The sequence below is a fragment of the Orbicella franksi genome, chromosome 5 (genome assembly GCF_964199315.1).
Source record: "Orbicella franksi chromosome 5, jaOrbFran1.1, whole genome shotgun sequence".
Taxonomy (NCBI): Eukaryota; Metazoa; Cnidaria; class Anthozoa; order Scleractinia; family Merulinidae; genus Orbicella; species Orbicella franksi.
This window is the reverse complement of record NC_138149.1, coordinates 32,826,433-32,840,096: the sequence shown is the minus strand read 5'-3', so window position 1 is coordinate 32,840,096 and position 13,664 is coordinate 32,826,433. Positions and strand designations below refer to the sequence as shown.

General features: G+C 40.7%; 1 protein-coding gene across 2 annotated transcripts; it reads right to left on the bottom strand.

Moving 5' to 3' along the window:
- Positions 1-73: 73 nt before the first annotated feature.
- Positions 74-12,572, bottom strand: LOC145488335 (uncharacterized). 2 transcript variants are annotated; one of them, XM_081467175.1, is made up of 4 exons: positions 11,700-12,572; positions 11,461-11,559; positions 6,159-6,589; positions 74-5,622 (listed from the first exon to the last, which is right to left on the bottom strand). In XM_081467175.1, exons 2-4 carry the CDS (start codon positions 11,475-11,477, stop codon positions 1,991-1,993), a joined length of 4,080 nt encoding a protein of 1,359 aa, XP_081323301.1. In that variant the 5' UTR covers positions 11,478-11,559; positions 11,700-12,572; the 3' UTR covers positions 74-1,990. The 2 variants fall into 2 exon arrangements, with proteins under 2 accessions (XP_081323301.1, XP_081323302.1); XM_081467176.1 differs by having other exon boundaries at positions 11,741-12,572.
- Between the last annotated feature and the right edge of the window lie 1,092 nt (positions 12,573-13,664).

Genomic DNA, 13,664 nt, shown 5'->3' with positions numbered 1-13,664 from the left:
AATACAATATAGTTGCTCCAAGAGAAGAAAACAGAAAACCTGCCATACCCCCGTGCTCTTCGGTCGCATCAGCACCACTCAAGTGCAGTGCACTGAGCCATTGAAACCTAACTACCTACGTGTAGCCGCACGCTCCTTTGTCAGGAACAGCAAGCGATTTGAAACAATGTTCTGGTTTATTTTCTCGGCACTTAGAAATCGATGGAAAATTCGTGGTGTGGCTGGAAAAAAGAACCAACTTCATGTGGAAAATTCGTGGTGTGACTGGAAAAGGAAACAGCTTCTTGTAACATAGAGCAACAAATTGCCCCCACAACCGCTTTTTCACTCCTTTGTGGAGGCTGCATGCAAAAGTTAGCTTGTTTTTTCGACCACATGATTCAGTACGGCTTGAAACGAAACTCAGTTTTGCAGGCTATCGAGACAGTAAACAAATGCAATAATTAGTGGTAACAAAAGTGCATTTTATTTAGAAATATTCGCTGAAAAACTACAAAAGGTTTGTTCTACTCGCTGTTTTTCTTTCACATCTGGTTTGTTTGTTGCTGTTTTTTTCTCGTTTGCTTTCAGCTTTGTTACCAAATTATGAAGAATACCTTTGACGAATTGACGAGTAGACCCGGGTCGGACAGCAAAAAGATCTATGAAATGTAATAAAAACAGTAAAAATGATCCAATAAACTGATCCTCTCTAAATCAAACGCTGCGAGAGTTCGTCGATATTGTTACCAATTCCTACTATATTCATTTTGCATATACGTAAAAAAAAAAGACCGAAATGGTCTAAACTAGCTTAGTTAACTTAATGCAGTCTTTGCAAACAAGTACACGATGAAAGCAATGTAGAATTCTCTGTCACACCTTTGTCTAACGATCCTCGTATATGACAAGAAATATGCGAAATGTAATAAAATTATACATTATACTTAATGTGTTGAAAATGTCTCTGGACATATCAAAGTGATAAAATATGTTCGTCGATTGACAGTTGTCCATCCTGCCACGTACAGTTTAGTATTCACTGACTAAGACTTGTGACGCGGTGGGGCCATTATTCAGCCAATTTGAAACAATGCTTTGACTTGAACAAGTCTGCTTTTCTCTAATACAAGTAAAAAAAGATCAAAGAGATCTAAAGTAGCTTTCTTAACCTTATTTGGTCTCTACAACTTGTGTAAACTTTACTTTGTACTTTGCTGTAAAAATCATGGCGATTATAGCATCACTTCGATAACTAAAACTATTGCAAAACAATCTGACGATGAAAGTATTAAATGTAGTTAAATTCTCTGTAACAACTTTGTCTAACGATCTTCGTATATGACAACAGGAAATATACCAAATATGATAAAATATATACATTAATTAATAAGTTGAAAATGTCTCTGGACATATTAAAGTGATAAAACACGTTCATCAATTGACAGTTGTCAAAATCCATCCTGCCACGTACAGTTTAGTATTCACTGACTAAGACTTGTGACGCGGTGGGGCCATTATTTAGCCAATTTGAAACAATGCTTTGACTTGAATAAATCCAATTTTCTCTAATACAAATAAAAAGAAATAAATGAGGCGATTAAAGTATCACCTCTGTAGCTAAAGCTATGTCAAAACAATCTGGCGGTGATATACTATGAAAAATTCTGTCACAACTTTATCTAACGATCTTCCTAATAAAAAGCAGGAAATATGCGAAATATGGTCAGATATATACATTACATTCATGTTAATAACGAGTTGAAACGTCACTGGGCACATCGAAAGTGATGACAAATGTTCGTCCACATCACAGTCATGTCAAAATCCATTCTTACACATGTGTGCTGCTGGCATTGTTCTGGCGGACATCATCAAAGCGTACAGTTTAGTATTCACTGACTAAGACTTGTGACGCAGTGGGGTCAGCCAATTTTAAACAATGCTTTGACTTGAATAAGTCTGCTTTTCTCTTGCTTGAACTGCACTGAAGTGATCAGGAGTACCTCTTTTACTCATTTGATGGATTCTGCGGCGAAAACGTTATGCCATTCGCGACAGGCCCCTGAAGATTGAAACTTACAACAAAATACACCAATGCCCCTGGTGTAAAGTCCCTCTCCACTTTGCCAATGTCTGCGTTCTTGCCAACATAAAGCTCAAGATTGCCCTGCACCAGTTCAATGTAGAGTGTTGACTTTCCTAGGCCACTTGATTGCTTCACTCGAATTCTTCCTTTGCACTCTAGCAATTTCCGTCTGCTATCAACTTGCCAAAATTGATCGGGAGAGTAGTCCGTTTGTCCAAGTAACTTGTTGCGACTAATGAGGCGAGACATACCTTTTCCTTCCTTGCCTACATAGATTGTGGCATAAAGTCTTCGCAAATGATTCTGAGATTTTTCTTTGCACTTCTCCAAGGCTTTGATGTACGTCGGCATAAACTCCAGTGTGTTGCCATCAAGAATTTGTAGGAAACAGATAACCATCTGGTAAAAATCTGGAAGGCAATCATGAGTTGAGACCACTGACCATTTCTCGCAGACGTGAAAACCTTGGTCAAGGCTGTAAGATCTTGCTCCGGTCACCAGCATGCAGACTTTCATCAAGTGATGAGCCAAGCGATACTCGTCCTCTTTAAGAACAAGATCTTCCAGAAGTTTGAGCAGGAACTCAAGATCTCCTTTCTTCAAACTATCGATTTGCTGCTCGCTGTTCGTCAACATGAAGTGGGCTTGAAGTCGTTTAAGCTCCAGCTGCGATGACTCTCGGAAATGCTTAGTTGTACAAATTGCTCTGCAGGCCTGGACAATGTCTTCGTCAGCTTTAAGCCTGCCTAAAGGCACATATCGTCTGCGAAACGTCTTCATCAAAGACAACCTCAACTTGTTAGACAGCCGTTTCGTTTCTGCGGGATCTGCCAGATAAGATACACTTTGGACCATGTTATCAACAACATCTAAGAGATGAAAAGAATCACTTATGCAAGTCCGAAAGAAGGGAGGAGACCGATTAGTCACAAAAGCCAAAGTCTCTTCTGCATCATGATTGCAAAGGTTGTTCATGATCCATTTAATGCACAGCAACCAAACGTCTACTTCGCCAATTAAAGGATGCGGGTAGGTTGGAGGGAAGGTTCGTGCTTCACGATGTGCCTGAAGAACTTTACTGGCCATTGCTTCCAGTCTGGTCAGATCCTCAACTTCCCCTCTATGGATCATGTCCTTCAGTTCAAAATAAAGGACAACACCTTTAGTGTGACACAAATTTTTGTATCCACCTTTTGAAGACGAAGATCCATGAACTTGCAAGGCACGTTGAATAAGTTCCTTTGCTTTTGGAAACGATGGAGGTTCCTTCTTGGCGCAAAATCGTGCTGCGTTGGCGAACATCACCGAGTCATTTGTCTTCTCAGCTACTTTACAAAAGATTTCGGCTGCACGATTTGAGTCAGTATTCTTCAGCTCTTCAAACAGAATGGAGAATTTGAACTTCTCGATGTGTCCTGTCTTGACCTTGTTGTAGATGAACAGTTCGTTAAATACAGGTAGCAGCGTTTCGTGTTGGTAGATGGGAAACTGAAGAAATCGGTCCACTATTCCAAAAAGGTCACGCTTCTGCTCTAGATACACCCTCTTAAGCACTAAGTCTGCGACTAATGGATGCTGAAACGTGTAGCTTTCTGGTGGCTTTTGGTTTCCAGAAGGTGTTGGCTTTGCAGGTATCATTAAATTCATGAGGTACTCAGAGAAAAGCTGCGTAATATCATCGTAGGTAGCACTCTTCTTGTTATCTGGCAGGACCGTGAACTGTTTGAAAGCTTCATGCAGAAGAATTGCTGGGGTCGGAAGATTTGCATACTTCTGTAAGAAGGCCACAACTGCAGCGATTTCTTGTTGAATTCCGCCCAGTTCGTTGAAGGTGTCTTCGATTATCTTCACAAGTTTAGGACGAAACTCTTCCATCATGGAAAGAAGGGGGAAATGGAACACACGACATAGGCCAGATAGGACTTGTCTCTTGACCAGTGCCTCGTCAATGGTGACCAGGTACTCTTTGTACTTCGACTTGAACTCATTCAGATCTGTGACCGATTCTTCCAATTTAACATTAACATGAAACACTTTGTGCACGTGAGAAGACTCCTTTTCCTGCACTCCTTTTGAAGAGGCTTTTGATCCTCGGAGACAGCGCAATAAAATGGCCCGTTTTCCCCTGCTTTGAAGAATTCGTGCAAGTTTGTTTGAGAGGCCTTCTATAGCACCGGACTGTTTTCCATCGATCAAAACTAGTGGAGTTGTGTTGCATATTTCTTCAATCGATGATATTCTCTCTGCAAGTGCGTTCGCAAAGACGTTGTCTTCATCCAAGTAGTGATGAGAGCTGATGTCGATTAATCCGCACGGGTATTCCTTGTGCAGATCCCACAGTACACGGCGGGCAATTGTTGTGCCCCCAGCGCCTGGAGAATGTCTAATTTCCACAATGCTCGGCCGTGCTAGGCCTTGGTCAAGGAGCCGTTGAACGTGTATCTGGATGTCTCTCTCGATTTCTCTTCTAGCATCATGATTGTCAAAGAGACTGGCAAACGAAATTTCATTTCCGGACAAGAATGACTTTCTCTGCTCCTCTAAGTATGTCTCTTGCTGGTCCTGAGGCTCAGAAGAGTTACTATTGTCTTCTGGTAGATCTTCACATCCTATGTACAGAACTTCCAAGTATTCCTTGATGTAAAGGTACTGTCTTGGACTGAGGTAAACTGGGACTCCAGTATGGGAAGTTGGCATGCGGAGCTTCCGATCCGTCGACGTACCAAGCACGTCTTTTAAACCCAGGTTAAGAATCTTTGGGCACAACTCAAAATCATGAACATTGAATTTGTCCGGGCTGCTGGTCCAATTCTTGTTATTGACAGACACAAATGTCACGTCATGTTTGTTAAAGTTTTCGATTAGACGACTCAATGTAACTTGCAAATAGGGTCTGCTGTGGTCAGTGAAGGGAAGAATTAGACATACCACGGGCTTCAACTCGTCAAATGTGTCTGGGTCCGAGCAACATCGAAACAAACTGTTGATGTCTTTCACTGAGGAGGCTTCCCATTCTGAAAACTCCTTACGACCACCGCCGTCATCGCCAGCTCTTCCATTAACAAACAACCACTGGATTTTTTGGGGATCGATCTGTCGTAACAAACTTTTCATCGTACACTGTTTTAATTCTGCTGGTGTAAACATGCTTGCTAGATTACTCATTTTACCTTCTTTTGAAATGAACTCTCGATAAAATCCGTTCTCTTCAGACTTGGGATCGAAATCTAAGATCATCTTCCAAGGGACGCCTCTTAAACTGGAATAGCACTCTAGCTCCTCATTCCGCATGGCATCCGTGACAAGAATATACTGATTCTTCTGGGTGTCGAAATCACCAACCGCATGACGAAACTTCAACCATTCGTCCCACTTGGGACCACTGAGATCTTCTGCGCCAGCAAGCGTTTTGGAGGCCCCATCAGCTGATTGACTGGCAATGAACGAATCCAATTTTCTCTCTATCGATTCAAGCTTCTTTTCACATCGATAGTGTCTATCTCGTTCTGCCATAAAGAGCTGTTTGTAGTGTTCTGCAGCAACGAGCTCTTCCTCTGAAGAAAGAAAATAGATAAAAGAATAATACATCCACAAGATGTGTTGCCAACGCAATCATCACCCCTTCTCAGATGTAAATATTTTCGCTTTCTCGTGCTATGATCTAAACCCACTATATAGGTGTTCCTAGTATGTTTTCTAAGCAAATGATACACCTTTCAAGTCTAGAAAATCTGTTGAACGCACCAGTGTTCCGCTCGTGCATTCACCAGCAACTTTTGAGTCCGTGCCATAGACAATTTTGTCCATATGATGTACATGTTCTACACCTCAAGCGCGCATCATGAAGATGATGATGATGATGATGATGATTTGTTCGTACGCCGCATGTTCGATATAAACAGGTTTCCCCACATATTCTGAGTTTGGAAAAAGGTTACGATTCAGCGTCAGCGACAAAAAATATTAATTTGAAATATCCACAAATACACAATACGCTCTCAGTTAATAAAACGAAAATCGTTTCCTCGGTGATGGATTATATTGCTTTGGAGCGACATCTCATGTTATATATATCATATTTTGTGGTTACCTGATTTGAGCTTGAGCGCTGCAATAACATAAGAATCAGCCCCAAGTGTAATGAAGTTCTTGGACAGCAGAGGCCAGTAATGGTTGAAATCGGCATCAGACATCCTGTCTGTGGAAGGATGTCCCAGCAACTTGTTACGGCACTTCTTTAATTCGTGGAGGGCAATGTCATAGCCGGGTCTCCTGCTGATCTCCAGAGCACATTTTGTAGAAAACAGAAGAACAGATGTCATCAATGAAAAGTCCCATTCTTCTATGTTTCCTCTCCTGAAACATGCTTCTTCCTCTCTACCGATATACATGTTTCCTTTATCGAGGGCAGCTGCATCACCCGGCGTATTCGACCAGGAGGGATGGATTTGTTTAAACAGCTCCCTAAGAGCTTGAAGACCGACTCCATACACCAGCTTGAAAATGCACAGTATGTTCCTTCTGGAAAAGAAAAAGATGTAGAGAACTTTTTAAAAATTAACGGACTAAACAGAAACATATCAGTCCATGAGATTGGGCAAGATAACTTTGTTATCGCTCACCAGAATTCCAACGAATCGCATTTTTACAGCTACGGATAAACTACAGCTAAGTGTTGTTAAGAAATCATAAAAAAACTGTAACGAAAGGTTTTCCGTGCGGAACTGCGCGATTAAGGACGGATATGGTTTATCAGCTTGGGTGCTGTTGAATACAGGGATAACGTCGCACGGACTTGTCTTGAGGAAAGCTCGGAAGAGTACCGGCTCGCTGCACAGCACTCGCTACTCAATGCCAAAGGTACAAGGTCGTTGTCTCTCGTGAGTCGGACAGTAAATCAGCAAGGACTCTCACCGATCTGGAACTCTCTTGTCTTCTTTATTGTAGATTAAACCTCGTAGTACATAGGTCGAAGGTAACTCAGGATAAATCAAGGTAGATCAAGATAAATCAAATAGTGTACAGTATGTGCTTGCTTATATATGCTTACGGTTCGATAATAATTTCAGGTGAACTTGTCTTATCAATAACAAGTCTTATCAATACCAACATCCGTAAAGGAAGTTGCATGTTAAACGTTTAGATCTTTCGTTCAAGTTAAGTTCAAGGAAATTGCTCACGATATGGGTAAATAATGGTGTTAATTGAAAATAAGCTACTTCGCATCTGAGAACAGGTAATATGAATAAATTATCGATATTAAACGAAATACTGGACAATAAGTGATCTTAAGAGTTAAAGAGAAGTTCCTTTCTATGTCAACATTTATGAATTTATAATTACTCTACATTTAAAATTCATACATTGTTATCTTATGACATTTCCTTTAGATTACAATAAGTTTACAATTTCAAGTAAAGTGCGGAACTAATAGGCCCTTTGCACGATCCGGTCACATGGTACGGAATTAATTATGCTGGGACGCAAGTTACACAGTGGGACTTTCAAAACAAACGAAAGTCGGGCTGGACTGGTGCGAGTTCCTTTGTTTTGGAAGTCCTACTGTGTAACTTGCGTCCCAGCATAATTAATTCCGTACCATGTGACCGGATTGTGCAAAGGGCCTATTCAGTTACGATAAGGAAATACAGAAGAGCAAATATCCCGGTTGGGGGGGGGGGTACTCTCTTATATGGGCTATACAGGTATGTGCGGCCCCAAAGGGTATGGTTTTTCAGCGGCATTGGTCATAAATAGGGTATCGATTTTAGCTGATTTTGGCCATTTTGGTCATAAATAGGGTATGGTTTTTGCACTCTAGCCTTGATATGGGTATGTTTGTGAGAACAAGCCACTTTTTCATTATTATTGAAGAGGAAATGAACAAAAGCCCTTCACAAATTATGTTTACGGAAATTTAACATTGGTCTGAACTAGGGAACTAATCATAATGCAGGTCTGAAACAGGGTTTTGATTTAAGGCTCAGGTCATAAATAGGGTTTCGAATTTTTGGTCAGGTCATAAATATCGCAGATTTTAGTTGTAAATAGGGTAAGGGTTTTGGGACGCGGGCCGCACACCCCCACCCAATTTTTCTAGGAGTACCCCCTCGGGGGGGGGGGGGGCAAATATACGCATAAACCTACTTATGGTTTTGGAGGTATTTCTCTTCTGTGACAAAACATAATGCCGTTGCGAAACGCACGAAAAATACGCACACACCCACAGAATATCTCGGTCATATACGGGTGGCAGATTCCAATAACAGGGACGTCTTAACCCTATACTATAACGCCGCAGTAAACTGACTGAAAAATCCGAAATTAAGCCAAAATTGCGTGCAAAAGGGACGTTCCGAGTCGACGCTATACATTACTCAACTCAGTCAAGAGCTTTCCTCATGAAATAGGTCATCGTTCGCGGCCGAAATCTCCCGGCATAGTAAATCGAACGAAATCGAACTAAATTTTAGTCGAACGAAATCGAACGAAATCGAACTCAATTCATGGATTGAGTTCGACAATCGAACGAAATCGAACTCACCGAAAAGAAAAAAAATCGATCGAACCCAAACGAACGTTTAATTTTCGAACTCGTGATTTGTGTAAAACAGGCGTTGAAAATCCATAACCAGAACTTGGAAGCTCGAGTTACTCCAGCCCAGAGTGTAGCGCACGTAGAAATTCCGCAGAAATGGCTTCAGATGCGCTGTGGATTGTAGGTTTCAAACGCGTAGTAAAAGGCTACCAGGAATGCCGCTTTGACGTCAAGGTTGGCGAAGTTTTCAAGGTTTTAAAGAAAATAGACGAGAAAGGCCGAGCGCGGACAATTAGTTACCTTCAACATGAACTGGTTGCTTCCCTGTGGCCTGTAAATGCTTCGATAACTTGGTAAAAGAAGATGTTTGTAAGGGATTCAATAGACCAGGTAATAGATCCAACCGAAATAAACCGGGAATATATTAATTTGCCTCAAGTAGTTAATATTGTGCAACCCTTAAGAAAAACAGGGAAAGCAAAACTTATGCATACTTTTCACTTTTAGTCGGTAGAGTCTGTGGGCCACCATTTGATCATCCTAAAGGTCGCTGGCGAAAAGGAGGTGGTATCAATGCATTTACTATTTATCCTTTCTATCATGACAGTAAGAAGCTCCCAAACGTCCAATATACTGACGCTCGTTCACCCTTACCCTCCTGGTCACTGTTAATTGTCCAAGATGAATTTGAGAGAATCATGTATATCGTTAGTAAGATATTTTTCATAATCATCCATCTGCTGTATGCCGTTGCCTGTGTCGCGGTTAGTAATTTGCTTGTATTTTTGCATAAAAGTAACCCTTGGAGTTGTCTTGCCGCAATTGTAAGTTAGCCAAAAAAGGAAAGGGTACAACAATTTCGGAATACGCCCACGGGAATAATGATAGCTTTGTTCTGTTCTGTTCTGTTCTGTTCTCTTAACTGCCGTGGACAGTTTATAAATGGGGTTTCTGTTATTGAATAAATTGTAAAAAAGCACAAGAAAAACCTGCTTTGATGGTCTTGCTTTGGGCTTGCTTTGTATAGGTTTACCAGAGCCAATCGAAAGCAATCCATTTAATTGTGTTCGATTGAGTTCGGTTTCCGAACTCAATCCAACACAATCTAATGGATTAAGTTCGATTGGGCTCGATTTGTTCGATTTAGTTGGATTGGTTCGGAAATCGAACTCACACAAAATTCTGTGTTCGATTTGGTTCGATTGCCGAACTCAATCCATAGATTGAGTTCAGTTTAGTTCGATTGAGTTTGATTTTCGAACGTTCGATTTACTATGCCGGGAAATCTCTATGGCTGCAAAAATGCGATTCGCTGATAATCTGATCGGCGAAACGTAGAAAAACAGAGCGGATTTCAATTGGGAGTCGAAAGTAATTACTTTGATTTTGGTTTTACTACAGTTTGAGATTGGCTGAGTAGTCTATTGGTTTGGCTTTCGTTTTACAACACTCGATTCAAAACCGCGCTAATAATAAATAATATCTTATATCTTAACAGAGCTTAGAGCGGTTTTCAATTGAGCGTCGTAATATAAGACCAAAACCAAACCAATTACATACTCAGCCAATCTCAAACCGTAATAAAACCAAAACCAAAGTAATTGCCTGATAACTTTCTGCACTCAATTCCAAACCACTCCATTGAGAACACTAAATTATGATATATTGTAACAGAAAATGGAAAAACTTAGAACAAAATCTATTAGAAATTTAATCTAAAATTACGGTACATGATAGATTTGAAACTGAAAGCTAAGATGCAACCGTTGACAGTTTTTTTTTTGACCCGCTGAGTCTCTTAATCACGGTGTTGCAGCAAAACATACAGCTCAGCAGGCAGCACAAAGGCCAATTGTCTACTAAACATGGTGATGACCTCAGTTGAAACTGCTGACGTCACATGCACAACGCGTGACTGTGAACAGGCAAAGAAGTTGAAACTGATATCATGTGGAAATCTAATTGCGAACGGACATAAACAATCCTGCATCACGGGAGGAAATACCTGGCCACGGATAATATCATGTTAAAATAAACAGTATAACGAATATAGTAAGATCTACGGTCGCGTTAAGTTTTAAACGCAGTATCTACTTTATTATGTAGATTTAAGTTTCATCTAAGGTCATTACCATGGGTGTTTAGTAAACAATATAAGCCTTCGCGCTGACGAAACCCCGACCGGGTCGAAGCTAGCTTTTCGCTTGGACTCCGTCGTTGTTCGCATTGAATCATCAGCCTCAGTTTTTTGCATAAGTATCTTCCACTTATTAAACATCACAGTGGCTCTAAAACAGGACTTTTTCTCCCAGCAGCCTTTTAGTCGTGTAGGAAGGCGTTTTGTTTTTATACGTTTACTACGTGAAAGCTCTCTTGAACGCACAGCCCCTCTCTCAAACCAGCTGCAGCCAACAGCCCGAACAGCTAATTCACTGATACCCAGTGTCGACCAGAAGTAATTTCCTTATCTAATGAAAGAGGTCTGCGGAGTTTGCAGTTCACAATTTCAATTTACCTAAATAATAGCTTATCACGTATTCAAAATGAATGAGCTCGAGTCTGGCAGACTCACCGGGTTTCTCAAAAGTGATGCAACATGGCCACTGATTCTCTATACACGATATTTCAAACATCTAGATGAGGTTAATCAGTTAATTATTTTCGTGATCAATAACCTGCTTCAGCAATGGAAATGGTATGAATCAAGATGCATTGCGCAGACAGTCATTAATTATTACTCAGTTAAAGTAATGGATATAGATTAAGCCAGAATCTAACGTTGAATATCAGTGAATCTCTCTTTTGTTTCCTCTATTTTTTAAGCTTTGAATCTGAAACAAGTGGAATGACTAACTCTTCAAGGTCTGACATTGCAACTGATCCTTTCCCAGCTTCGTAGAATCCTTGACGACGCGTCCTTGACGTACTCAGGTCGCATTAATTCGCGATCGATCTGTTGATTCATAAGTGAATACTACAATTTCAAGATAAAAGTACGCAAGAAATGTGATTTCCATCATTTAAAAGCAAAAGCCTGAAAAAAAAAACCCCAAAAAAACAAGAGAAAAAAGGCAACGAAACTTAACAACGTACGATTTACGAGTGTTCGCCTGATGCATCTTGGAATTGCTTACGTTGCACTTTCGCTTTCACTTCAGACACTCCTGGAATTTAACTTCTCCACCTATTGGGAAGCCTATCATCTTAGTCAGCCTGATGCGCTTGTGCCGTTCACTTTTCATGTACGCAACTTGTATGATTGTTAACTTTGTCAAACTGCAAGTGGCTGTAAGTGTTTCTTGAAATTCCACTGAGCGCAACCGTCACGATTCGTTCCACTGAAGTTATGGCAACCTCGTTCCCAGGGTCCTCTCTCTACCTCGAGAAAGTACTTTCTCGAGGTGGAGAGAGGACCGTGGGAACGAGGTTGTGGTATCACCAGTGTGACGTCACGCTGATTCAAAAATGCGTCCTGGGGACGAGTCAAGTATAAACTCTCTTTGGAATCTGTCACCTTAGTTACACTTTCGTGTTCACAAATGTAGTTTCTGTCTCTGAGATTTCGGCTGTGAATTTGAATTCTAATCCATTAACAGCCTTACATCCCATTTTCCGCACGAAAAATTCAATAATTCCTACTTCCCGCCTCGAAAATAACCAAACTTTGACTCCCACCGACTCCTTGCAATCCCATATCTCGCCTTCAAATTTCCTTCCATCCCACATCCCGCCAGCGAAAAAACGCTCCTCCCGCATCCCGCCAACCAGCTAGACCGTTAATTTGCGATCCGATACATTTTGCAACAAGCTATGTATCAAAACTGAGTGTGTATACATTTCATATGATAAACATGGGCGGTAATATCATAGTACCCTCCCTCGCTACATCTCATTTTTTCCTTCTCCCTTTCAAAAAGAAAAATAACAATAAAAAACGCCTTATCGCAGGTTAACCTCAGTGCTTAGTACGATACCTCCGTTCAGAATTTGGGACGGATCATTATTTTTTGAAGGGGGCGGGATAGGCACTTATAGATTGCGCTAGCATAATTTTTTGGCATAGTTTGGAACGACGAGCATAATTTTTGCACTTTTTGTAAAAGTAGCACTGCTAGCATAATCAGCATATTTTAAACATTTTTTAAAGGGAACATTACCAGAGTCATGACTTGCTTGTAAGATTGATTATTTTCAAGTTCTGTCCATGGTTCACTTTTTTTTCTTTTTTTTTTTTCAATTTTGCAATGTCTTTGGGGAACTGGGAAGAAGGTTAGCGCAGTACTGCCTCATTCGTCGTCTAGAACGTCTGGACGACTGAGTGCACCGGAAGTGAGACTGTTTCTGTCCCAGCTCCCTATTCACAGGCAACAAAATGGCGTCGAGTAACTTACACATGCGAGAAGAAGAACAGTCACCCGTTAGGCCAGAACCCGCTCAAAATAAGCAATATCAGAACATCTTAAAAATAAAGAAGATATACATTATGCGCAAGAGATTATCTCTTGCCATGCGTCATTGACAATAAATATATCATTCTCGTCCCCAGTGCTACTCGTCTTAAAATGTCGTGACCAAAGGAAACAGAGGCTCTGGGGACGAGAATGTAAATATATAATTTGGACTTGTTTTGTGTCCTTTTTTTTTTGAAAAGCATACTTAAAGAAAAAGTAGCATAATTTTAAAAAACGAGCATAATTTTGAGCATAATTTGGAAAAAAAACAGGCAATGCTAGTAGCATAATAGGCTACTTTTCCTAGCTAATCTATAAGTACTACTAATCTATATTTTACCACAATTGCTACTTGTCTCGCAATCTGATTGGCTAATTTGCCGTTGTCGATAAGAGTCTAGACAACGCTGTTTGCGTCAATGTGTCACGCTCTTGATCACGCCTAAAAGAAACATTTTCTTTGACGTTGATATTGTGGTTAAAAACAAATTGAATGTGGTTTAGCGTTGTCTGTACTCTTATCGACAACGCGTATGCCTCATCACAGTGGTCAAAATTTGTTGTGGACTCAGTCGGCTGTGCCTCGTGAGTCCACAGCATTTTGACC